This window comes from Gekko japonicus, unplaced genomic scaffold, assembly GCF_001447785.1.
Source record: "Gekko japonicus isolate JY-2015 unplaced genomic scaffold, Gekko_japonicus_V1.1 scaffold1442, whole genome shotgun sequence".
Taxonomy (NCBI): domain Eukaryota; kingdom Metazoa; phylum Chordata; class Lepidosauria; order Squamata; family Gekkonidae; genus Gekko; species Gekko japonicus.
Window position 1 is genome coordinate 213,934 of NW_015163646.1, and position 25,636 is coordinate 239,569.

At 50.5% G+C, this 25,636-nt stretch overlaps 1 protein-coding gene across 2 annotated transcripts in view; it reads right to left on the bottom strand.

The window, feature by feature from the left end:
- The window catches only part of SBNO2 (strawberry notch homolog 2 (Drosophila)), a 129,773-nt gene that overhangs the window by 36,452 nt on the left and 67,685 nt on the right, over positions 1–25,636 (bottom strand). For both annotated transcript variants that reach the window (XM_015407638.1, XM_015407639.1), the window contains 10 exons: positions 22,691–22,852; positions 17,623–17,718; positions 15,921–16,017; positions 13,565–13,725; positions 11,387–11,520; positions 8,932–9,022; positions 6,903–7,046; positions 4,399–4,516; positions 2,294–2,399; positions 173–326 (listed from right to left, as the gene is read on the bottom strand). In XM_015407638.1, the coding sequence (XP_015263124.1) occupies positions 173–326; positions 2,294–2,399; positions 4,399–4,516; positions 6,903–7,046; positions 8,932–9,022; positions 11,387–11,520; positions 13,565–13,725; positions 15,921–16,017; positions 17,623–17,718; positions 22,691–22,852 (1,263 nt within the window). The remainder of the gene's footprint in view (positions 1–172; positions 327–2,293; positions 2,400–4,398; positions 4,517–6,902; positions 7,047–8,931; positions 9,023–11,386; positions 11,521–13,564; positions 13,726–15,920; positions 16,018–17,622; positions 17,719–22,690; positions 22,853–25,636) is intronic.

Here is a 25,636-nt window from a genome sequence, read left to right on the forward strand (position 1 = left end):
GACCTCCTGATGGCACCTGGTGTTTTTGGCCACTGTGTGACAAAGAGTGTTGGACTGGATGGGCCATTGGCCTGATCCAACATTGGCTTCTCTTATGTTCTTATGGAGAAAATGGCTGCTTCAGAGGTTGAAGTCTATGGCACTATGAACGCAGAGAGACACAACAGCTCACCAGCTGGGCTGCTCTGTTGTAGACGAGCTTGTACTCGGGGTCCAGCGGGATCTCTTCTATCCGGAAGGTGACCCCGGAGAAGCTGAGCTGCCGGGCGATGTACATCCCACTGACTTTCATGTCCATGGCGACAATTTCCATCGCGCCGACGCCCCTGCGGAGGGAGAACCCAAAAGTGGGTGAGAATTATGATGATGATGAAGATGAAGAAGGAGGAGGAGGAGGAGGAGGGGGAGGAGGAGGAGAAGATTGGATTTATACCCCGCCCTTCACTAACCAGCCGCAGTTCGAAAGCAAGAAATTGCAAGTAGATAAATAGGCACCACTTCGGTGGGAAGGTAACAGCATTCCGTGCGCCTTGGTGTTTAGTCATGCCGGCCACATGACCATGGAAAGGTCTTCGGACAGCGCTGGCTCTTCGGCTTTGAAACGGAGATGAGCACCACAACCCTAGAGTCGGACTCGACTGGCTTTTGAGCAAGGGAACCTTTACCTTTTTTCACTACCCAAAGGTGTCTCAGAGCGGCTTACAAACTCCTTTCCCTTCCCCTCCGCACAACAGACACCCTGTGAGGTAGGCAGGGCTGAGAGAGCTCTGACAGAAACTGCTCTTTTTCAAGAACAGCTCTCATCAGAGCTACAGCTTGCCCAAGGCCATCCAGCCAGGTGCAAGTGGAGGAGTGGGGAATCAAACCCGGTTCTCCCAGATTAGAGTCCGTGCACTTAACCACTACACCAAACTTAACCACTACACCAAAGGTGGCGATCAGCATTTCCCTGGGCGTGTAAGAAAGGGCCATGAGAACTGAGCCCTGAGGCAACCCTTTCTGCCCTCCCTTCTCATGATCTGCCCAAGTTCACAGAACCAGCATGGCTGTCAGAGGGCCAATCTAGCCTCTGTTTGAAAACCTCCCAAGAAGGAGAGCCCACCTCTAAAACCCAGAAGAAGCCAATGGCCTGATGGGCTCCCTTCCCCCGACCCCCCGCTCTGGACTATGCTGCTGCCATGTTCGGCCCAAGACTTCTGGCTGCCCTAGATGGATCCCAGAGTAGCCACATCCACTCTCTGCTCTTGTGCATTATTGTGCATCGAAAGGCATTAACTGTTGGATTAAATATATATTTTTAAATATTAATTGCCTTGGAAGCAACAGAAGCTTTTTCGCAGTATCCCTGATTCTCTACATTTTCCAATTAAGGGGAAAATGCAGTTCAAACAAATGACAAAGATGACCTGACTCCAATGGTAACAAGAGAGAGAAATTTTACTTACAAAAAACAGAAGCATTGTCTTACATGTCATATTCATGTAGGCACATTTAACTTAATGTGAACAGGACAGAGTTTGAGTCCAGCGGCGCCTTTAAGACCAGCAACGTTTTATTCAAGGTGTAAGCTCTGTGTGCAAGCAAGATCTTCAGACAGAGAAGTGTGCTTGCGCATGAAAGCTCATCTCCAGAATGAGACTTTGTTGGTCTTCAAGGTGCCACCGGACTAAAACTTTGTTCTGCTGCTTCAGCAGTGACCCACCACTGGAATCTATCTTATTGTGAAGAGATTAACTTCAAAAATGGTTAACTTGCGACGGCTCAATGCCCAGGTAAGACAGAGAAGAAGAGAGGTCCTATATAAGATGAAACACAGAGGGAAAGCAATGGCCAAAGAGGCTCAACATCTAACCAATGAGAAGTTGGGGGCCAACTGCCCAGGGTAACCGAGCGAGAGAATCCCCTCCACCTTTTCCCTTCCAGATCCTCTTGCATGCACAATTACCCAACATTAACAACAGGATGCTAATTGGTCAAGAGGTGGCCACGATACTGTTTGTAATATGCTCCACCCCCAACTCCCACCCAATGTTCCCTCTAAGGCAAGAGGGGAAAGGCTTCTAGGCATGGAGGAGGATCCCCAAGAAATGAGAGATGGGGTGGAACCGATGGCCTACCCACAGGCTGGTTCCCGCTGGGCGAGTATAAGGGGGTGGAGCATGCGGGATTGAAGGACAGAGTGAAACACATCCCTTTTGAACTGTGCAAGTCTGGAGTTCTCATCAGCCACCGTAAGTTCGTCATCAAAGACAGGGAAGGGGCAAAGAATGGCTACCCCACCGCCCCAACGTACCGCTTCTCGATGGCGTGGAGGAATTCGTCGAATGATCGAAAAGGAGTCCCCTCCCCCCAAATTCCCAGCCGGCTCATGTAGATCATGTTCTTTGGCTCGGAGGCACCTGTCAGAAACAGAAGGGGAAAACACAGGAGATATGTAACCATGGGAGAAGATAGCTCAGGGGCTCTAAGAACCTGCTCCTCTCTTCTGCCAGGTGGGCGAATGGCTCTTCACCATGCTTTCACGTGACGCATGCACAGAGACATCCTGGCTTGTTCCCTGCCATCACCCTTGGCCACCCAAAAAAGGGGGGGGGGAATCGAAACCAACTAAGGAGAAACCTCCAAAGGAAGTTTAGAAAACTTACTGAGGGGCAAAAGTTAAAAACATAAGTAAGTGCACAAAAGAGAGTTTATTACAAAGACATATAAAAACCAGGACTATTTTGGGGCAGGAACGCACAGGAACGGAGTTCCGGCTGGCTCCCAAGTTGGCCACACCCAGCAGGAACTCATTAGCATAACAGGCCACACCCAGCAGGAGAAACTCATTAGAATTGGCTACATTAGGGGTGTGTGGCCTAACATGCAAAGGAGTTCCTGCAACAAAAAAAGCCCTGGGTTTTGACAACAAACAAGGTAAACAGAATAAGAAGCAAAAGGTGGGTGTGGCTGGATGACCACACTTCTGGTAACATGGGAATGCGGCCTAATATGCTAATGAGTGGTGCAATCAGGGGTGTGGCATAATATGCTAATAGATTTCTGCTGCTGGGTGTGGCCTATTATGCTAATGAGTTCCTGCTGGACTTTTTCTACAAAAAAAGCCCTGATAAAAACCTAGTCGGGGCCCAAATAAAGCCTCATAAAAAGTTCCAAGATACAAATACACAAAAAAGGACAGCGTATGACCTGACGCATTTCGGCTCACAAGAGCCTTCTTCAGAGGTCAAATAGTACCAAATACAACAAGCAACAGAGTCCCTGTAACCCGTTTAAGGCAATTAACAATAAATAAAATAGGACCAAAATTGGAATGTTCCAATACTGAATTGAATGACAGACCATAAGGTTTCTATTTGGGGCCACAAAGATATCTGCCCTTGTTTCAGAAGTACATATCGATGGCACGTTGTCCCTGACAAGGCAATTTTATCTGCACTCTTAGGACCTAAACTGAAAGGTACATATTATTTCCGGTATATACAACTACTTCTGACACAAGGCCAGATATATTTGCTATGTCTCCTTTGCTATGTCTCCTTTCTTCTTCCCACTTTCTCTTTCTCTCCATTTATATTTTGATAAGACCAGATAACAATCTTCCAACCAGGGCTTGCATGTTTTGTTTCTTAACGGTGCCTGACCTGTTACAAACACGTAGCAAAGAGTCAAGAGCACGGCACGACCCACAAGGCATTTATTCACGCTTGGATTATTCATTACTGCTTTGCCTTTTTTTCAATGTGTTGAGGCCAGCTAAGGAAACATCTGAGCCTGTGCCCCGAACGCTCAACTTCTTTGCACACACATACTGAAGCAACCCATGCTGTATTTGCTGGGCACCAGGAGAGGGCCAAGTATTACATGGACCTGCCTCCCTGTGTTCCGAGGGGAAGAAGGAAGAGAATGCACTTCCGCCCTTACTGAAGCCGGCTTCGCTTCTGCCCATATCCTGCCCATGTGATCCAGGCATGTAAGACTGACAACGGGGGGGGGGGGGGGGGCGCGGGACTGGCTGCCACCTGGCAGGCATTTTGGAACTTCCTGGCTAGCTGCCAGAAAGGCCAGGACGAGGGCTGTTAGCTTTCACGGCTGCCACTCCCCCCCCCTTTTTTAGCTAACCCGCCTGGCGTGAACAGGTGAGGATCCTGCCCCAGGTGTGACACGGAATTCCTCCCAGGCCCTGCCCCCAGTTCCCTTCCGCCCAAACCTTACTCATCACCTCTGCCTTGGGAGTCAACGAAACCCCACTCTTTGCTCTGCCTGCCAGCCTTGATTCTGGATTTCAAGTGTGGCCTGTTCCGCAGGCGGCACAGAACGGGTGGCTCCGCCGCCCTCCAAAAGCCGGAGCCGAGAGCCCCCCAAAAAACCGTCCCCTGGGTGAAAACGGGCTCTCACCTGTGGCACTGGCGTAGACCACCCTTGCGAGAGGCAGTTTGTTCTGCAGGTCCAATACTGCTTTGCCCATCTTGGTGGAGCTGGCGTTTTTGGCTTTGTGGCATTCGTCAAACACAATCTGCAAGGGTGGGGGGGTTAGTTAAGGAGACAAAGCTCTGGGAGACAAAGAAAAAAGCCACCCCGGAGGGGCTGAAGAAGAGGAGATTGGATTTATACCCCCACCCTTCACTACCCAGAGGAGTCTCAGAGCGGCTTACAAACTCCTTTCCCTTCCCCTCCCCACCACAGACACCCTGTGAGGTAGGTGGGGCTGAGAGAGCTCTTGACAGAAATTGCGCTTTTTCAAGAACAGCTGTGCCAGAACTATGGCTTGCCCAAGGTCATCCAGCCAGGTGCAAGTGGAGGAGTGGGGAATCAAGCCCGGTTCTCCCAGATCAGAGTCCACACACTTCACCACTACACCAAACCACTACACGGAAAGGACCATGTGACTCGCTATAAGCCGCCAGATGAGGAATCATAGAATCGTAGAGTTGGAAGGGGACCTCCTGGGTCATCTAGTCCAACCCCCTGCACAAGGCAGGAAATTCGCAAATATCTTCCCGCACACCCCCAGTGACCCACTGCTCTATGCCCAGAAGAGAGCAAAAATACCCACAAAACCCCACACCAGGATCCCTGGCCAAACTGGCCTGGAGGGAAATTGCTTCCTGACCCCAAAGTTGCGATCAGCATTTCCCTGGGCGTGTGTAAGGAAGGGCCACGAGAACTGAGCACTGAGGTGACCCTTTTCACTGATTGGAGATAACGTATTTTAATCAAGGCAGCTCCCAGAGTTAATATTTAAAAACTAAAGGTTCCTCACTCAGCAGCAGAGCATGGGCTTAGCGTGCAAAAGGTCTTGGGCTCAACCCCTGGCATCTCCCGTTAAAATGTCAGATATTGGAAAGAAAAAGAAGAGAAGAGAAGAGATTGGATTTATAGCCCTGCCCTTCACTACCCAAAGGTGTCTCAGAGCAGCTTACAAACTCCTTTCCCTTCCCCTCCCCACAACAGACACCCTGTGAGGGAGGTGGGGCTGAGAGAGCTCTGACAGAAACGGCTCTTTTTCAAGAACAGCTCTTATCAGAACTATGGCTTGCCCAAGGTCATCCAGCCAGGGGCAAGTGGAGGAGTGGGGAATCAAACCCAGCTCTCCCAGATCAGAGTCCGCACACTTCACCACTACACCAAACTGGAGAAAACAAACAAAATCAAGCCAGCTCTCCTTTCTAGCACCCCTCCACCTTATCTCCCATATACATAAAAGCCGAATGGTGGTGGCACTTCTCTAGAACATTCCACACGCTCTGGAATTGGTTGGCGCCCTGGTGTGTCACTCAGAATCTGTCCCTATCCATTGGCTGCATTGCTTGAGTCTCACCTCCAACATTCTAAACAGTTTGCTGTTCCTCTCCCCCCCCCCATAGCCAGTCAGAACACAGAGGTTATTTGCATATGCAGCCTCATTGGCCTTTGCCTCGGAACACAGAGGTCGTTTGCATAGGCGACTTGATTGGCTTTTGCCTCTAACATTCTAAACAGTTTTGCTCTTCTGAGGTAAAATGTGTCCAATCTCCAGGTGAGGGCTGAAGATCACTCAGAATTACAACTGCTTTCCAGATGGCACAGATCAGTTACCCTGGAGAAAATGGTGGGCTCTGTATCCTTATATGCTGCTGAGGTGGCCCCCCGTATGACAGCCAATGTGATGTAGCAGTCAGGGTTTCAGAGCATGGGAGAGGGTGCAGGTGTGTGGGGGGTGGAAAGCTGAAGAGGAGGAAATAAAGGTAGGTTGATGACTGGCTGGGAAGGATATAGGGTTGCCAACTCCAGGTGGGAAATTCCTGGAGATGTGAGGGATGGAGCCTGGAGAGTGTGAGGTTTCAGGAGGCGTGGGACCTCGGACAGGTACGAAGCCATAGACTCCACCCTCCAAACCAACCATTCCCTTCTGGGGAACCGTCATTGCCAATCTCCAGGTGAGGGCTGGAGATCACTCAAAATTACAACTGTTCTTTAGGTAGCAGAGATCAGTTCCTCTGGAGAAAATGGTGGAGTCAGTGTTATTATATCCTGCTGAGGTTGCCACAGCAAATTGACACTGAGTGTCCAAGGCCGGGGCACCCGCCCAGAGCCTCTTTCTAGAGGCCGTTGTATTTATTTCCACAACAGGCCTTTTTCCTAGTAATTCTCATATTTTCATTTTCACTATTTCTCTTTTACCCTGGAGTGCAGCTGGAAACCCACGAGGACTAGAAACCTGCCTCTTTGAAAAGAAAAACATGTGGAAGAAAAAAGCCCCAAGCCTGAGATTCTTGGAAACCCGAAATAAGTCAGCATCCTGAGATTTTTTTGTTTGTTTGTTTTACTGATTTTCTACTGTGAGGCAAAACCAGAACACAGCCGGAGGCCCGGGGGAGGGGGGGGGTCCGTCCGAAAGATCCCAGCAGCATTTAGGATACAACTCCGTCGAAGTCCTCCTTGCACCAATCCAGAATCTGTTTCAACCGGGTCCTGTGCTGGCCACCCGCTTGGCTCTCACCGATCAGGGCAGAGTAAGTGGCAAAGAGGACTCCTTCCGAGGTAGCCGTGTCGCCGTACTTAATCTAGGCCGGGGAGAAGAGCAGAGATTGAGACAGATAAAAGGAGGCTGTGGCCCAGCGGCTGTCCAGCCACCATTGCTAACCAATGCTCCCTCTAAGCTGTGGAGTCCTGTGAGCAAAAATTGTACTTTGTGAGCTACTGGCATTAAAGTTGTGAGCGAGGGATTTGGCTACTGCAGGAATTAGTCTGCTCTGGAGCCATCCCTTCCTGAGCGAAGAGAAAAATGTGTGAGCCGGAAGCTAAAAAAACTGTGAGCTACCTCACACTAACTCAGCTTAGAGGGAACAGTGACACTGACCCAATGTCTTGTTTGGAGCAGGACTCGTAACTCAATAGTAGAATGCCTGCTTTGCCCACAGAGAGATCCGGCTGGCCTTTTCTGGCCCTGGTCCTCACCTGGTGGAACCTTCCTGCAGGGTGTGCAAGGCAGAGATGTTCTGCCAGGCATTTGGTTGAGGACAGCAACGGGGACAGTATGACATCTGGCACTCTCTCATACACTTCCCCCCCATCCCTCACGGCCCCTCCCCGCCGAGGCGGCCAGGGGAACTGATGTTTTCCACTGTCCTGTATGTGTATTCTTGTTCCCAGGGCTTTTTTTGTAGAAAAAGTCCAGCAGGAACTCATTAGCATAATAGGCCACACCCAACAGCAGACACTCATTAGCATAATAGGCCACACCCTGGACACAACACATTAGCATATTAGGCCGCACCCCCATGTTACCAGAAGTGTGGTCATCCAGCCACACACCCCTTTTGCTTCTTATTCTGTTTACCTTGTTGTCAAAACCCAGAGCTTTTTTTGTAGCAGGAACTCCTTTGCATGTTAGGCCACACACCCCTAATGTAGCCAATTCTAATGAGTTTCTGCTGTTGGGTGTGGCCTATTATGCTAATGAGTTCCTGCTGGGTGTGGCCAACTCGGGAGCCAGCCGGAACTCCGTTCCTGTGCGTTCCTGCCCAAAAATAGCCCTGCTTGTTCCTAATTACCGATCTGTTTCTAGGTGGTTTTCATGTTGGTTTTAAACTAAAGAACTGTGTATATTATTCTGTTGTGAGCCGCCCTGAACCCTACCTGTAGAGAAGGGCAGCTTAGCAAATCAGATTTAAGAAATAAAATGAAATAAAGAAGCCACATTCGGTCCCTGGCATTACCAGGAACAGGTGTGGGGGGAAGACCTTTCTCTGACAACGCCGCTGTCAGTCGGAGTAGACTAGGTGGAGCTAGTCACAGAAGGCAGCGGCTTACGTCCACCCTCTGGATCGCCAGTTCAAGGGCCTCAGAAAGTGGGTGTCGAACAAAATCAGACCATCGTGTGTCTGGCCGCCGCTCTCCAGGATCTCAAGGGGAGGTTTTTCGCCTTGCCTGCTGCCCGAATCTAACTGGAGATGCCGAGGACTGAACGCGGGACCTTCTGCCTGTCAGTTCTCCTACTCAGCCCCGGCCGCCACCAATGCATTATCTCAGCCGTGGAGTCTTGTGAGCAAAAATTCTACTTTGTGAGCTACAGGCATTAAAGTTGGGAGCGGGCGATTTGGCTGCTGCGTAAATGAGTTTGCTCTGGAGCCGTCCTCCCTGAGCGAAGACAAAAATGTGTGAGCTGGAGGCTAAAAAGCTGTGAGCTAGCTCACACTAACTCAGCTTAGAGGGAACACTGGCCGCCACCCCCTTGAGAAGGACCTTTCCGTGGGATCGTGCAAAGCTGCCTCCGGTAAGAGGGAGGACACTGGGCTCGACAGACCTAAGGAGTTTCAAAGGTTCATAACAATGTTCGGTCGGCGTCCAACTGCAGAGCCCCACAAGTGCTTCAATGCACAATACAAGGTCTCGTCTCACACCTGTCTCACACCTACCCCTAACTATGCTTGTGGGGGGGGGACCCACCTTATTTAAAGCGTGGACAGGAATGTTGGGTGTATCGATATCCTTCAAGTCCCTCTCGGCATCGTACTTGAGATCGTTAGAGGCGCTGAACCTAACGGAAGGGAAGCAAAAAACAGCCAGGTGAGTTTGTGCAGAAGTGCCTGTACCGAAGCAGAATGGCCAGGTGAATTGGGGCACAAGTACCTGTTACACAATGCTCTCCCCCCCCCTCCCCAGGCCAATTCTCCCTTGCAAATCCTGCCCCCTCCCTCCCTGCGTTCATTTGCACCAGCGGACACGTTTGAGGGAAACACTATTTGGGAGCTCCTCCACCCTTTGGACCTCCGAAATCCATGTAACGGTCACCTCCAGGCTAGACTGCTGTAACTCGCTTTACGCTGGCCTGCCCTTGAAACTGACCCGGAAGCTCCAACTGAACCAGAATGCGGCAACAAGAGTCCTGACGGGAACGTCACGGATGGCACATATACATCCAGTGCTGCGCCAGCTACAATGGCTCCCAGTGGAATACCAAGTCAAATTCAAGGTTTTGGCATTGACCTACAAGACCTTGAGCGGTCAGGGACGGACATATCTACAGGACCGTCTCCTCCCTGGATGAGCGTTATGCTTAGAGGTGTAAAATTTCCGAAAATTTTGAAGCTCGGAAAAATACCCTGTTTTTTTCTGGGAAAAACTGAAATTTTCGGGAAAATTGAAAAAATGCTACATTAGCACTTTTTTCTTTTCTTTTCCAGATTGAAAGTCATTCTGTTACTTTTGGAACATAAAATATGACTATGGACATTTTTACTTCGCATGAAATTATCACAACTAGCATATTAAAAATATAGTGTATCCAAACAAGTACTACAAACAAAATACCCACCCACATGCAAAAACAAAACTGAAACCATTTTCTTTTATTGTGACAATAGCACCTCCTAAAGAAAGAAATGCATCTTGTTCTTGCATTGGAGAGTTCAGTTTGTAACCTAGGATTTGCTTGTCCTCAGTGCACAGAAATTAGATCAATCTGATACCATACATATTTTTTAGAAATGATTTGGAAAATATTTGAACACCTGGTCTTAAACTATTTTATTCATCATGTTAAAATAAAACGTTCCATAATCAGTTTCTTTTCTTTTCTCTTTCAATTTTTCCAATTTTTCGGAAAAAAACAAAAAAGGCTTCAGGAAAAAAACAGGGGGGGGGGGAGGTTTTTTCCTGAATTTTTCCGTTTTTTTCCCGGGCTTTCACATCTCTAGTTACGCTCTTCAGATAACAACTTTCTGGTGGTCCCTGGCCCTAAAGCTGTTTTGCTGTTCTCGACCAAGGCCAGGGCCTTTTCGGTTCTGGCCCCAACCTGGCGGAACTCTCTGCGAAATACCATCAGGGCCCTGCGGGACTTTATGCAATTCCACAGGGACTGTAAGGCAGAGATGTTCCGCCAAGCCTTTGGTTGAAGACAGCAACGGTTTCCATCATAGCTGGCATCCAGTCGCTTCTTATATATGCTTTGTCCTCCTCTCCCCTGCCCGCGAAGCGGCCAGCAGTTTGAAATGGGACCAATGGATATATGCCACCTTCTTGTTTGAAATGTGTTATTAATGTTTTAATTGTTTTGTCTTGATGCTTTTATGAATGATGTATGCTACCCAGGGCCCTGCACTGCAGGGATTGGGTGATTAATAAATATATAAAATAAAATAAAAAGTGAAGCAGAAGGGGTTATTAGAGCCAGTTTGGTGTCGTGGTTAAGTGCGCGGACTCTAATCTGGGAGAACTGGGTTTGATTCCCCGCTCCTCCACTTGCAGCTGCTGGTGTGACTTTGGGCAAGCCATAGTTCTGTCAGAGCTGTTCTTGAAAAGAGCAGTTTCTGTCAGAGCTCTCTCAGCCCCACCCACCTCACAGGGTGTCTGTTGTGGGGAGGGGAAGGGAAAGGAGTTTGTAAGCCGCTCAGAGACTCCGAGTGAAGGGCAGGGTATGAATCCAATCTCTTCTTCTCTTCTTCTATGTCAGCCTAGGACTAGAGAGATTGAGGTCCAAATCCTCACTTAGCAGGAAGCTCGCTGGGTGAGATTTTGGGCCAGCCGTACATCTGTAAGCCTGACTTACTTCACAGGGTTGTAGTGAGTGAAGGGGTGGGCATTGCCCCAAGCTCCCTGGAGTCTACTATATGTAGTGAGAGACAGGAATTTACACATGACAAAGCTCCTGCCAAGAAGGACCACGCATCCAATGGAACCTGGTGATGTTCTGGCACAGCGCTTGTGTCTTTTCAGCTATTTTTAAGTGACGGGAGAAGCTGGCAGGGAGGGGTTCACGGAAACAGCTGCCCCATCGCATTTATAAATTAAAATAATCCCAACCTGCTCACTGTTTCCTAAAACTGTGCAAGAGACAGCTCTGGAAAACCTCAAGGCTGACAATGGAGCCGCTTGGCTTACGTCCAAAAGGAAGAACTCTTACCACAAGGATTTCTTCCGCCCCTTCAGGTAATTTTCAAAGATGATCCCTGCGACAGTCCGGCCCTTCCCGACCCCAGCGCCGTCCCCGATGAGGAAGCCGGCCCTCTGCCCGCCGGGGAGTAAAACTTCATGTTGCTGCCAATTCGGAAGCAAAAGGGGTGGGTGGGTGGATGGTTTGAGCCACGACTAGACGGAAGTGCGTCAGGGCCTGCATTCCCCCACCCCTTCTTCCCCTGCACACAAAAGGGAACGCCTCTTTGGACAGGGCACTTATTCTGACAGGCGCATGCCTCCTCCCAGTGAGCCTTCGTTCCAGATCCACTGAGCGTTCACTCTCTAAAGTTGGATAATGGGTGGAAAGTGCCGTCGAGATGCAGCTGTCACGTGGCAACTCCACAGGGTTTTCCAGGCAAGAGATATGCAGAGGTGGTTTGCTGTTGCCGGCCTCTGCACAGTAATCCATGGCCCTACCCTACTTAGCTTCTGAGATCTGACAAGATCAGGCTAGACTGGGCTATTCTGATCAGGGCAGGGTTGGTTTGCCATCGCCTGCCTCTGCAGAACAACCTTGGTGGTCTCCCATACAAATACTGACCAGGGTTGACCCTCCTTTGCTTCTGAGGTGCGGCAAGATCAGGCTAGGCTGGGCCATCCAGATCAGGGCAGAGGTGGTTTGCCATCGCCTGCCTCTGCAGAACAACCTTGGTGGTCTCCCATACAAATACTGACCAGGGTTGACCCTCCTTTGCTTCTGAGGTGCGGCAAGATCAGGCTAGGCTGGGCCATCCAGATCAGGGCAGAGGTGGTTTGCCATCGCCTGCCTCTGCAGAACAACCTTGGTGGTCTCCCATACAAATACTGACCAGGGTTGACCCTCCTTTGCTTCTGAGGTGCGGCAAGATCAGGCTAGGCTGGGCCATCCAGATCAGGGCAGAGGTGGTTTGCCATCGCCTGCCTCTGCAGAACAACCTTGGTGGTCTCCCATACAAATACTGACCAGGGTTGACCCTCCTTTGCTTCTGAGGTGCGGCAAGATCAGGCTAGGCTGGGCCATCCAGATCAGGGCAGAGGTGGTTTGCCATCGCCTGCCTCTGCAGAACAACCTTGGTGGTCTCCCATACAAATACTGACCAGGGTTGACCCTCCTTTGCTTCTGAGGTGCGGCAAGATCAGGCTAGGCTGGGCCATCCAGATCAGGGCAGAGGTGGTTTGCCATCGCCTGCCTCTGCAGAACAACCTTGGTGGTCTCCCATACAAATACTGACCAGGGTTGACCCTCCTTTGCTTCTGAGGTGCGGCAAGATCAGGCTAGGCTGGGCCACTGAGATCAGGGCAGAGGTGGTTTGTCATCGCCTGCCTCTGCAGAACAACCTTGGTGGTCTCCCATACAAATACTGACCAGGGTTGACCCTCCTTTGCTTCTGAGGTGCGGCAAGATCAGGCTAGGCTGGGCCACTGAGATCAGGGCAGAGGTGGTTTGTCATCGCCTGCCTCTGCAGAACAACCTTGGTGGTCTCCCATACAAATACTGACCAGGGTTGACCCTCCTTTGCTTCTGAGGTGCGGCAAGATCAGGCTAGGCTGGGCCACTGAGATCAGGGCAGAGGTGGTTTGTCATCGCCTGCCTCTGCAGAACAACCTTGGTGGTCTCCCATCCAAATACTGACCAGGGCCAACCTTGCTTAGCTTCCAAAGTTTGCCGAGGTCAGGCTAGCCTGGGCCACTCAGGTCAGGGTACTCCAAATGTAGGCCGCTTTAAACCTGGTTAATCTTCCCACATCAACCAACCAAGATGCCTTTCTGTGGGACTCAATTATTAAGAGGACAATGGTAACCGAAAACTTCAAACGCGGCGAAACACAGCATGTAATTCTGATTGCCTTAAGAAAAAAATAACAATATGGGGAGTTGAGAAGCTGGCTCCAGATGTGCGCTGCTGGACGTGGGACACCCAGCTTCTCAACAACAGATCCACATTGAGGATTACTGTCATGTTTCCAGGTGATCTTCCTACCCACGCTCTCATCTCCTGAGCTGACATTATTACCTCCCCGGCCCTCCCCACTTTCTCCGACTGCACCATGCAGACATCTCACTCACTCTGGCCACACCCTTCCCCTTTCCTCTCTTCCCACAGACCTCACCTGGGCCGCCTGAGAAAACCCTCCTCCAAGCATACCTGGCAGGCATAAGTAATCGCTTCCAGCTGGAGAGCAGAGAGCAACCCGTTGTCAGCAGTCGAGGCGGGGAGGGAAAGCGCGTAGGTGATGTCTGGTGGGGGGACGCTGGAGAGGGTGCTTGTTTCAACCACCCGGTCGGGGTGCTGCTTCCCGATTTTCGCTGCAGGCGGAAGCAAAGCAAACTTGTCAGCCGGGGAATGGAGGACCCCGCCGGCACCTTACCGAGAAACTGCCTTCTTTAAACAAAGAACCACCCGGGGTGGGGGGGGGAGAGACACCCTTAGGGGTGGATTAACCATCAAGCAGACTAAGCACGTGCTTAGGGCACCAGGGCCAAAGGGGGCACCACAAAGTAGGGAAAAGGGTGAAAAGAAAAACAAACAAATGAAGATTTGTAAAAATATATATATTGATAAAAACTAGTGCAAACTGATCATGGTGCACCCTAGGGTTATCTTCTGTTTTTTGTTGGTGAGGTGCAGTGTCATAGGCTATGTTTAAAAGTAAAATGCATGTGTTTAAAAGTAAACTGATGGAGACAAATTCAGTTGTTAGTTGCTGCAACCTGCATTGTATATCTGGTCGGACAGGTCAGCAACTAAAATGGACTGGGTCAATGTGGAAAGGGGGGGGGCACCAAGATTGGTCAGTGCTTTAGGGCACCGGTGAGCCTTAATCCGCCCCTGTAACTTTAACTGGCACTTGTACATTTTTGATGCTGTTTCTATGCCAAGCTGGCCACTAAGCACGGGATTCTAAGGACGAGGCACATTTCGCTACCCTAGGAATGATTTAGAAGCACAGACTTGTGCAGCTGGGCAATGGTTTGAGCATCAGGCTAGGACTGGGGAGATCCGGGTTTGAGCCCCCCCCCCCCAGCCCTGGACTTCATTGCATGACCCTGGGCCAGTTCCTCTCTTCCCACCTGGTGGTGGTGGTGTAAAGGGCCATCAAGTCACAGCCGCCTTACAGCAAACCAGCAGGGTGTTTTCAAGGCAAGAGATGAGCAGCGGTGGCTTGATATCACCTGCCTCTGCGTAACAACCCTGGATTTCCTTGGTGGTCTCCCATCCAAGGACTAACATGGACTGACTCCGCTGAGCTTCCGAGAGCCGACGAGATCACGCTAGCCTGAGCCATTGAGGTCAGGGCAAGAGATGAGCAGCGGTGGTTTGATATCGCCTGCCTCTGCGTAACAACCCTGGGCTTCCTTGGTGGTCTCCCATCCAAGGACTAACACGGACTGACTCTGCTGAGCTTTTGAGATCTGACAAGATCACGCTAGCCTGGGCCACCCAGGTCAGGGTAAGAGATGAATGGAGGTGGTTTGATATTGCCTGCCTCTGCGTAACAACCCTGGACTTCCTTGGTGGTCTCCCATCCAAGGACTAACATGGAGTGACTCTGCTGAGCTTCCGAGAGTCGACGAGATCACGCTAGCCTGAGCCATTGAGGTCAGGGCAAGAGATGAGCAGCGGTGGTTTGATATCGCCTGCCTCTGCGTAACAACCCTGGACTTCCTTGGTGGTCTCCCATCCAAGGACTCACACGGACTGACTCTGCTGAGCTGTTGAGATCTGACAAGATCACGCTAGCCTGGGCCACCCAGGTCAGGGTAAGAGATGAATGGAGGTGGTTTGATATTGGCTGCCTCTGCGTAACAACCCTGGACTTCCTTGGTGGTTTCCCATCCAAGTACTAACAAGGACCGACCCTGCTTAGCTTTTGAGATCGGACAAGATCAGGCTAGCCTGGGCCACCCAGGTCAGGGCAAGACATGAACAGAGGTGGTTTGACATTGCCTGCCTCTGCGTAACAACCCTGGGCTTCCATGGTGGCCTCCCATCCAAGTACTAACAAGGGCCGACCCTGCTTAGCTTCCGAGATCTGATGAGATCTGTGTAAGTAAGATGGAGAGGGTGTGTGGGGGGGGGGGTGCATACAAGTGGTAAGCTGGGTACAGTTTTACTGCTTTCTGTTTTGTGTGCTTGATTCACTTCAGCCCAGCCTCAGTGGAAGAGCCTCTGCTTGGCATGCTGGAGGTCCCAGGTTCAATCCCCGGCATCTCTAGTTAAAAAGGACCAAGCGGTCGGTGATGTGAAAAGACCTCCGCCTGGGACCCTGGAGAACCACTGCCGGTCTGAGTAAACAATGCTGACCTCGACGGACCAAGGGCCTGATTCATTAGCTGCGTAAGACAGCTACACATATAGACCCACCCCTGACATAGTGGCCAGCCCTCACCTGAAGAAAAGACACAGGGTGGCCTGGCTAAGGCCAATTTCACACTTTCTTCTGCTCGTGGGGTGGGGGGGAGGGGGCCTGGTTGGGACCAAGCGCCGGCGGCACACTTACATTTAGATGGGACGTAATCCGCGTACGTCTCCGCGTGGCCCATCTCCTCTGCCTCGTCGTCATCACCCTCCTCCTCCTCTTCTACCTGAGTTTGGGACTGAAACGAAACACACACCAAGAGAATCTCAGACGCGTTTCGGACTGATGTGCCAACGAGACCCAGCACCAGAAGTTCCATTCTCAGGTCCCCCTGGCTCACAGAGATGGAGGCAGGAGGGCTGTTCTTTCGCCTCCCCCGACCTTGCAGTTGTGCCAGTCCAATTAGTACATTTTTATCCTGCTCTTCCTCAAAGGAGCTCAGAGTGGTCCGTACTTGCAAGAACCCTTTGAGGAGGGTTAAGGTGCAGCTGGTGGGGGGTGGGAGAGACCAGCCCAGCCTTCAGGGCTGATTGTGGATTTGAACCAACAAAGCACAAACTTCCAAAGGAAGTTTAGAAAACTAATTGAAGGTCAAAAGTTAAAAACATAAGTAAGTGTACAATAGAGTGTCTATTACAAAGACATATAAAAACCTAGCAGGGGGCCACAGAAAGCCTCATAAAATGTTCAAAGTTACAAATATACACAAAAAAAGGACAGTATATGACCTGACGTGTTTCGGCTCACAAGAGCCTTCTCTGGAGGTCAAATAGTGTAAAATACAACAAGCAACTGAGTCCCTGTAACACATGTAAGGCAATTAACAATAAATAAAACAGAACCAAAATTGGAATGTTCCAATATGGAATTGAATGGCACACCAAAAGGTTTCTATTTGGGGCCACAAATATATCTGGCCTTGTGTCAGAAGTAGTTGTATATACTAGAACCAGGGGTCATTTCGTAGAAAAAGAGGTGCAGGAGCTCATTAGCATAACTCATTAGCATATGCCACACCTCCTGACACCACCGGAAGTGTGTCAGAAGGCATTTCGGCATCTGCCACCCTCAGCCCTCTCTCCTCCCTTGGTGGGGACATCCGACAGTAATTCTGGCCCCCGGGGCCCCGACAGCCTGCGTATTTGCCAGCCCAAGTGGGAGAACTGAATGTCTGAATGGGCACCTGCCTCCCCCAGGCCGGGCGCTCCACACAGACAAGGAGTACATCTAGAAAGAAGCTCTCTTAGAATCCCGAGTTGTTTTTCCCAGTCATTTTGTCAAGGGGGAAGGTTAGGCTGGAAAGCGAGACATGCATTCCCTTCGTCCCGGCATCCCAAACCGCTGCCGCCTCAGGGATCAGCTTCCGTGCGTTGAAGTGTTTAAGAGCAGCGGACTCTAATCTGGGAGAACCGGGTCTGATTCCCCACTCCTCCACATGAAGCCAGCAGGGTGACCTTGGGTCAGTCACAAGTTCTCTCAGAGCTGTTCTCTCATGGGCAGTTCTCAAAAGCGCTCTCTCGGCCCCACCTACCTCACGGGGTGTCTGTTATGGGGAGAGGAAGGGAAGGAGATTGTAAGCTGCTTTGAGACTCCTTCTTCACCCGAAATCTCGTCCCCTTTTCGAGGAGGGACCTTGCCGAAAACTACCTGAGTCCAGATGCTGCCATTTCCTCCTCTCCACATGGGAGGGAAGCCAGTCGCAAGCATGTTCCTGCCCACAACACACTGGGGTGCTTCCAGAGGAAGAGGAGACAGAGCAGGGGTGCACAACGAAACCACTGGGAGCCATTTCAGTTTAATGGGGTGGCTCCCGGCTCCCGCCACCTGGGCATCAGGGCCTCACCTGAAGGCTCGAGAGAAGGGGGGTGTCTGGAACGGCAGCAACACGGCTGTCCATCGCTTGCAAACCCTGTAAGCCTTGCAGGTCGGGAGGCAGGAGCTGAAGTGGGAGAGAGGAAGGAAAAAACAAGCCTGTGAGAGGAGACGCCGTAGCATGGGGGTTAGAGTGTCCGAACAGGGAGGCCCGGGTTCGAATCCCCCCCCCTCTGCCATGGATGCTTGCCAGATGACCTGGAGCCAGTCGTAAATGACCCCTACCCCAATTAAAATAATTATACCCCACCTTTCCGTTTGCCTCAAGTCTGAAGCCTTCCTCCAAATTAAGTGGCCTTTGCATTAGAGCCAGCTTGGTGTGGTGGTTAAGGGAGAGCAGCGGACTCTAATCTGGGAGAACCAGGTTTGATTTCCCCGCTCCTCCACTTGTAGCTGCTGATGTGACCTTGGATCAGTCACAAGTTCTCTCAGAGCTGTTCTCAAAAGAGCTCTTTCAGCCCCACCTACCTCACAGGGTGTCTGTTGTGGGGAGGGAAAGGGAAAGGAGATCGTAAGCCGCTCTGAGACTCCTTTGGGTAGTGAAAGGTGGGGTATAAACAACAACAACACCTTCTCCTCCTCTTCTTCTTCTTCTAGAGCATGGGTGTCAAACTAATTTGTTATGAGGGCCAGATCTGACATAAATGAGACCTTGTTGGGCTGGGCCATGCGTGTCATAAAATGTAATGCCAGGTAGTGGAGATATAAACTTTATGAAAGACACAAACACAAAGATTTTTTTTAAACTTAAAACAAAAACATGCTTAAAACATCAGCACTCTTGCAATATTTTGTTTATTTAACAGTATCTGATAACTGACACCTCTCGCTCTGGAGTTATTGCATCAAAATGTCTGGGCTGTTGCAATCTTGAGTATGCTATTCAAGTGTGTATCTGTCAGCTGCAAACCTACTTTTGATTTTATTGACATTCACCACAGAAATCTCATGCTCAGAGTTCTGAGTCTAGGGCCCAGGTTTAAACATGAAATGGCTGAGCGATTGAGAGAGTCTGGCGAAGCAAGCTATGATGCAGCAGCAGCAGCAGCAGAACTGGAAGCAGGAGATGGCCAGTTCCACTGCGGGCCTGATGGAAGCCCTCTGGGGGCCTGATCCGGCCCTTGGGCTGCACGTTTGACATCCCTGTTCTAGAGGAACCTATGGGGAGGATAGCTGGAAACCCTCCCCCCCATTCTCTTAGCTTGACCTACATCACAGGGCCGTTCTTAGGACAAAATGGGGGAGTGGAAGATACCATAAGCTTTGGGGTCTCCCCTGGGGAGAAAGGAAGGAAGTAAATAACAAAGACCAGCTGGGCTTCTGGGCCATCCCTTCTTCGTTCACCTTCATTCCAGTAAGATGACTTTGTCCCCCACCCCACCCCCCATGCACCCAAATTTGTCTGTTTTACTATGTACGTTCCGTGATTCCAAAGAAAAAAGGAAAAAAACAATGACAGGAATTGGTATTGGGTGCACAGCTCAAGGTCTCGAGAACTTCGGCTTCCCATTTATTTTTCTTAATGGCTGCTTTAAAAGTCTCTGGTCCTCATGCCAAAATGCTCAACGGACACTGTGGAGCAGTAAAAGAAAGAGGACAAAGGAGATTCCCTCCTTTTTGTTTTGTTTTTAAACCCCCGGAGGGATATTTTTATTTTTTCAATAAGACTACAAACTACAAAGAAAAATATAGCAAGGGGAACTACTACTATGGATAAAGGAAAGAAACCCACACTAACTAAAAACCCAAGAGTGGGAGACCCCCTGTATGTTAACCTTAATATTAATGTTAAAATAGTAAAACAATATACTTGTAGAGTTCTTGTTTTTCACATTGCTCTATATTAGTAAATTAGTTATTATGAGAGAACTTTCTGAGCATCTTTATTTCAAAAAGCCATTTATCAGAGTCCTTCTGCCCCTACTTCGGCTTTCTGTCTCTAAAATCACATACAGTTTTCATTGCTCCCTAAGAGATTCCCTCCTAACTGGGAAGTCTCGACTACCGTGCCGAGCCTCTGCGTGAACAGCAGAAGCTACATTTTATGCAAAAGAAAGCCCAACACATTCATGTCTTCTTCCTTTGCGCATGTTATTATGGGCCAGAGAACACCGCTTCCTCCAGGGCAAAAATTTTGGGGGATTTCGACTCCAGCAGCACACAACCAAACGCTTCCAGGAAGCCTGTGAGTAAGAGATGAAGCCCCCCCCCCGCTTTCTCCTAGCGGATGGTGTGCAGAGGTAAACTGCCTTTGTACACGGAAGCTCGCTTTAGCAACTGAGCCCAGCAATCGTCCGTTGACCTCGCCCTTCACTGAATTTGTCTAACCCTTCCTTAGAGAGACAACTGAGCTACTGGCCATGGGTATGTTTTGGGTTCTCACTACCGTAAGAGCATCCTTGAAGGATTAGGCCGAAGTCCCATCCATTCCAGACCCCCATTTCTAAGAGCAGCCAGCTAGACACCTCCGGGAAACCCACAAGCAGGGCCAGGACAAAAGACCCTCCCTCCCGCCGGTCTCCAGCACCCTGTGTTCAGCAGCAGCCCACCTCAGCATCCGGAAAGCTCTGCTTAGTAGCTGGAAGCTAACAGCCATCGCTAGGGGCTTTCTCCCACTCCCCCCCCCGCCACTCAAAATCCACCCAATCCTTTCTGAAAGCCATCAGTTAGAAGTGGCTTCATCTTGTGGCAGTGAGTTCCATAAGCTAAGTAAGGAAAAGGTACTTCCTTCGCTTGTCTTGAAGCTTTCTGCTAAGCAATTTCTCTGATGATGATGAAGAAGAAGAAAAGGAGGAGGAGGAGGAGGAGATTGGATTTATACCCTGCCCTTCACTCTGAGTCTCAGAGCGGCTTACAAACGCCTTTCCCTTCCCCTCCCCCACAACAGACACCCTGTGAGGTAGGTGAGGCTGAGAGAGCTCTGACAGAAACTGCTCTTTTCAAGAACAGCTCTGACAGAACTATGACTTGCCCAAGGTCATCCAGCAGCTGCAAGTGGAGGAGTGGGGAATCAAACCCCACTTTCAGATTAGAGTCCGCACACTTAACCACTACACCAAACTGGCTCACAAACTGCACTCCCCGCCCCCTAAGTTTCAGTACTATATAAGAATAGGGGTGAAAAATCATCTCCACCGTCTGTGCTATCTTTTTGCACTCCCCACCTGCCAAACCCTCAGCGGCCAGCCCAGGAGGAAGAAGGTGGCAAAGAGGTGGGGACTTTACCCCCCCCCCTTTCTAGAAGATTTGTGCTGTGACTGAAACGGCAGTGCTGTGTGTGTTCCTGGGCTGGACCCTGCAGCCTTCCTCCGCGCACGTACAGAGTTAAGGCTGGCAGTTATACATGGGTGGCGGCTTTTTAAGCCACCCCCCCCCCAGCCTGTGCAATTCCCTGTCATGAGAGGCTCATAAAAGGCCTCTCCCTCTCAGCCTTCCAAAAAACTCACGGGACCAATTTATTCCTGGGCTTGGGAACTGGGTTTCTCCTTTCCTTCTGCAGACTCCAGTCCAGTCCAATCCAAATACCTTTACTGGCGTTAAAAAAAAAGGTACAACATGGCGAATTGACGGAGAATTTCAATTATAAACACCATCAAGCATCACATGGAAAAAGCTAGACTTTTGCTCCCTGATTGTTATGGCAGCCAGAAGGTACCTTTGCTACTGAACTTGTAATGTGGGAACATTGGTCAGATAGTAAAAGAGATACTAACTTCACCTCAGATAGACTGTGAAAGTTAGACACAATAGGTTTAATTATACAGTCCCGCACTTCCCCATAAAAATCACAATGAAGTAGAACATGGGCTACTGTTTCTGGGTGCCTTCCTTTACATGGACAAAGCCTTTCTTGATAGGGAGTGTTCGCAAACCTCCCAGACAATACTGCTGAGGGTACTTCTGTAGACTCTGTTCCTGAACTGACAACCGACGGCTGCTTCACTTTTTCTCTCTGTCGGCTTATCTAGGCCAGGGTCTCTATTTCCCTCTCCAGCCTCCAGCTAACCCCCAAGATAGCCCGATCTCCCACCAAACCTTGCAACCCGGGGCAAAGTCCACAGGGCGTCCACCAGGGCTCTTTATGTAGCAGGAACTCCTTTGCATATTAGGCGACACACCCCTAATGTAGCCAATCCTCCGAGAGCTTACAGTAGCCCCTGTAAGAAGAGCTCTGTAAACTCTTGGAGGATTGGCTACATTAGGGGGGGGGGGTGTTGCCTAATATGCAAAGGAGTTCCTGCTACAAAAAGAGCCCTGCTTGGATCTCGCATCCTCCAGGGCCAAACCCTCGTCTGAACCCGGCACCCCATCCCACTTCCCCACTCTCTCCTTCAGACAAACTCTTTCCATGAAAGCAAAGAAATCCCGTCTAAGAGATTTTACATCGGATTTCCCACCCCACCCCCAAAAAAGGTCTGGGTTCCTTCACCGTAGCTCCAAAGCCATTCGCAAATGTTTCCCCTCCTACTTGTACACATGCAAAAAGAGAAGTTAAAAAACCACCGGATCGCTTTTGGCTATTCAGGGGGCAGCATTATCAAGAGTGCAAGACAAACAGACGTTTCTGAAGCAGAAGTTGAAATACGCTGTGATTATACACACACACATAACCCCTTTTTGGAAAGAAAAAAAATAATGTATCTTCCATTACTGGAAGTCTGAGTCAGCATCGCCAGCAGGAAGTTGTTGAGGGGGGCAGAGTTTTTGCATGTGGTTACTTTTTCCAGAGCCAACCACTTTCAGCCCCCAGGTGATGTGTATTCTTCTCCTCGCTAGTGGCGCTCAAAATCCACCTGGCCCCATGCCACTTTGGCACCCGAAAGAATACGTATAATAATTAATTGGGAAATTAACTGGTGTCGGCCACTTTTCTTTGGCAAGGGCGAGCTTTTTTCTTTTCTTTTTTAAATCGTGGGATTAAATCACAGGCTCGTTTTTAGGGACAGTCGGGCCAGCGTTTAAAGCTCTGAGACTCAGGGAGGGAGGGAGGGAGGGAGGGAAGGAGGCCTACGCGGAGGCCAGAAAGGCCCAGGCCTGACCTCTATTTGGTTCTGCTGCTGCGGCGTGTTGACGTCCCATATCGTTGGCACGTTGAGGCTGTCGGCGGGCACGAATTCCTGAGCGTCGGCTATGTCCGAGAGGGAGTCGGCTGGGGAGGAGAAGAGGGAGTTGTTGGAGAGTTCGTTGAGGTATGAAGAATCCTGCAGGGGGGGGGGAGAGATAGAACAAGAGAATCACACCCACATCTGAGGCCCAGCCCTGCGATATGAAGTTCCTCCGCACCCGCGGCGACGTCTGTCAGGGTAGCAAGACAAGCAAACTTCCCACCGGGCTGACGAGAGGGGTATCCCTGTCAGTGTTCCCTCTAAGCTGAGTTAGAGTGAGCAAGCTCACAGTTTTTTAGCCTCCGGCTCACTCATTTTTGTCTTCGCTCAGGAGGGAGGGCTGCAGAGCAAACTGATTTACGCAGCAGCCAGATCGCTCGCTCACAACTTTAATGCCGGTAGCTCACAAAGTAGGATTTTTGCTCACAAGACTCCACGGCTTGGAGGGAGCATTGATCCCTGCCTAGGTAGCAACAGCTGCGGTCGGGGTTGCCAGACTCCAAGTGGGGCCTGGAGTTCTCCTGGAAATACAACTGATTTCCAGACTACAGAGATCGGTCCCTCCGGAGAAAACGGTGGCTTTGAACGGCGGACTCTGTGGCATTATTATCCAGCTGGGTTCCCTTCTCTCCCCAAACTCTGCCCTTGCAGGATGGGCCCCCAAAACCTTCAGGAATTTCCCAGCCCTAATGGCGGTGCCCGTTTTCCTTCTACAAAACAGTAAAATCAAGGCTTCCCCTCCATCTCTCACTCACGCTCACTTATCTTCTTACTCTGTGCTTCTGCCGGAGATGGAGTGCACGGCTCCCCTTCCCCCTTTTTTACCCTCACCACGGCCCTGCAAAGTAGGCCAAGGATGAGAGACTGGCCCAAGGTCACGCGATGTGCTTCCTGACTGAATGAGGATTTGAATCCAGGCCTCATCCAACCCTCCGGCCAGTAAATCATGCACTGCTGCTGCTGCTTCCAACAATTGCCATGCGACTACAGATTTCCCAGGTACACAATCTGTTTCCCTCAATGCTTCGCTTTATACTTGGAGCCCATGCTCTACGTCTCCTACTCAGAATTAATGAGAGCCAGCAGATGACAAGAAAATACAAGATTAATTCTGAGCAGGAGACGTAGAGCATGGGCTCCAAGTATAAAGCGACCTGATGGAGCATTGAGGGAAACAGATTGTGCACCTGGAAAATCTGTAGTCGCATGGCAATTGTTGGAAGCAGCAGTAGCAGCATTGCATGACGTAAAATAAAGAAACAAAAACAAGAAGCAAATTTGTGGACTGTAATTGGACTTGAATCAATTTTTCACAGTAAACATAGGTGGAGTAAACAGGGTTCATTTCCTGCAGGAGCGCACAGGAGCGGAGCTCCGGCAGTAAAGAGCCCAGGGGGCGGGCACATGCAACAAACCCCACCCCCGGCTACCAGCAGCCCTCAGTCAGAGCAAGCAGCAGCCAGGTAAGTTGCAGAGCTCCCCCCGGCCCCTCGGTCCAAAACAGTCCAGTGGCACCTTCAAGACCAAGTTTTATTCAGGTACAAGCTCTCCCTCCTCGGTGAGGACAGATCTGCGTGTGTCCCCCCCCCCAATAGCTAGCAATCCAAAACAGTCCAGTGGAGCCTGAGCGGTGGGTGTTGCCTTCTGACACACTTCCGGTGATGTCAGGGGGTGTGGCGTATGCAAATAAGTTATGCTAATGAGCTTCTGCGCCTCTTTTTCTACAAAATGACCGAGTAAATCATGCTGGGTATTCGGGGAAGCAGGCGGAGAGGTTACCAAGCCTACCCCTTGCCTGAGATGACCCCTCCACAGTATCAGGGGAAGCCTTTGAGTCCCCCTCCCCTCCCCCCCCTTGGCTGTGGCACCCAGTTTGAGAGTTGTTCAAAATGCAGGAGTCACCGAGAACAGTGGTGAACCATATCAGGATAGCCCCCCCCTTCATCCCCCCCCACACACACTTTCATTTTCAGCTGTGATAAGAATCCCTTCGGAAGACTCCGTGCGCTGGAGGAAAGCACCGCTGGTAGCAAAATGGATTCTTGGGATCCAGCACAAGCGGGCGCTCATTTTAGCAGCAGATCTTCCTTCCTGGCTGGGTGGATGGGAGGCAGTGTTCCCTCTAAGCTGAGTTAGTCTTAAATGGAACCTCCAGTTTGAGAGGCAATCTGTCTTTTGAGTACCAGAAGCGGACCAGAGGAGGCTGTCTATTGCTTTCCTGCACCGCTAACAGGCTTCCCAAAAGCACCAGATGCGGCAAGGCCAACTTTTCTCTTTCACGCTGCCTCAACGGCTCATAAGAACATAAGAGAAGCCAATGTTGGATCATCCAGTCCAACACTCTGTGTCACACGGTGGCCAAAAATACCAAGTGCCGTCAGGAGGTCCAGCAGTGGGGCCGGGACACTAGAAGCCCTCCCACTGTTGCTCACCCCGAGCACCAAGAATACAGTGCCTTTTTGCTTTTTCCTTTCTTGCTTTTTCCGTATTTCTGCCATCAAGAGCCATCTGACTTATGGCGACCCCTGCTGGGTCAGAACAATAGTCCATCTAGTCCAGCATCTTGTCTCACACAGTGGCCAACCAGTTCCTCTGGAGGGGTTTTCAAGGCATGGGTGATCCGGATCACAGCAGCAACGGCTCCTTTAGCTGCCGCCGAGTCCCCCTTCTCTGTCCCCCTGCGGCAGAGCAAAGGAGGGGCTCTCCTCATTCCCTGCAAGAGCCACTGTAGGCGGTTGCCTGAGAAAGTCCTGGTAATCTCCTGCCTCCTGAGCCCCATCCCACCCCTCTTCAGCACCGGCGAGATCAGCATTAAAAATCCAGCAGAAACACTGAACGCCGCCCTGACCTGGACGGCCCAGGCGAGCCTCATGTTATCAG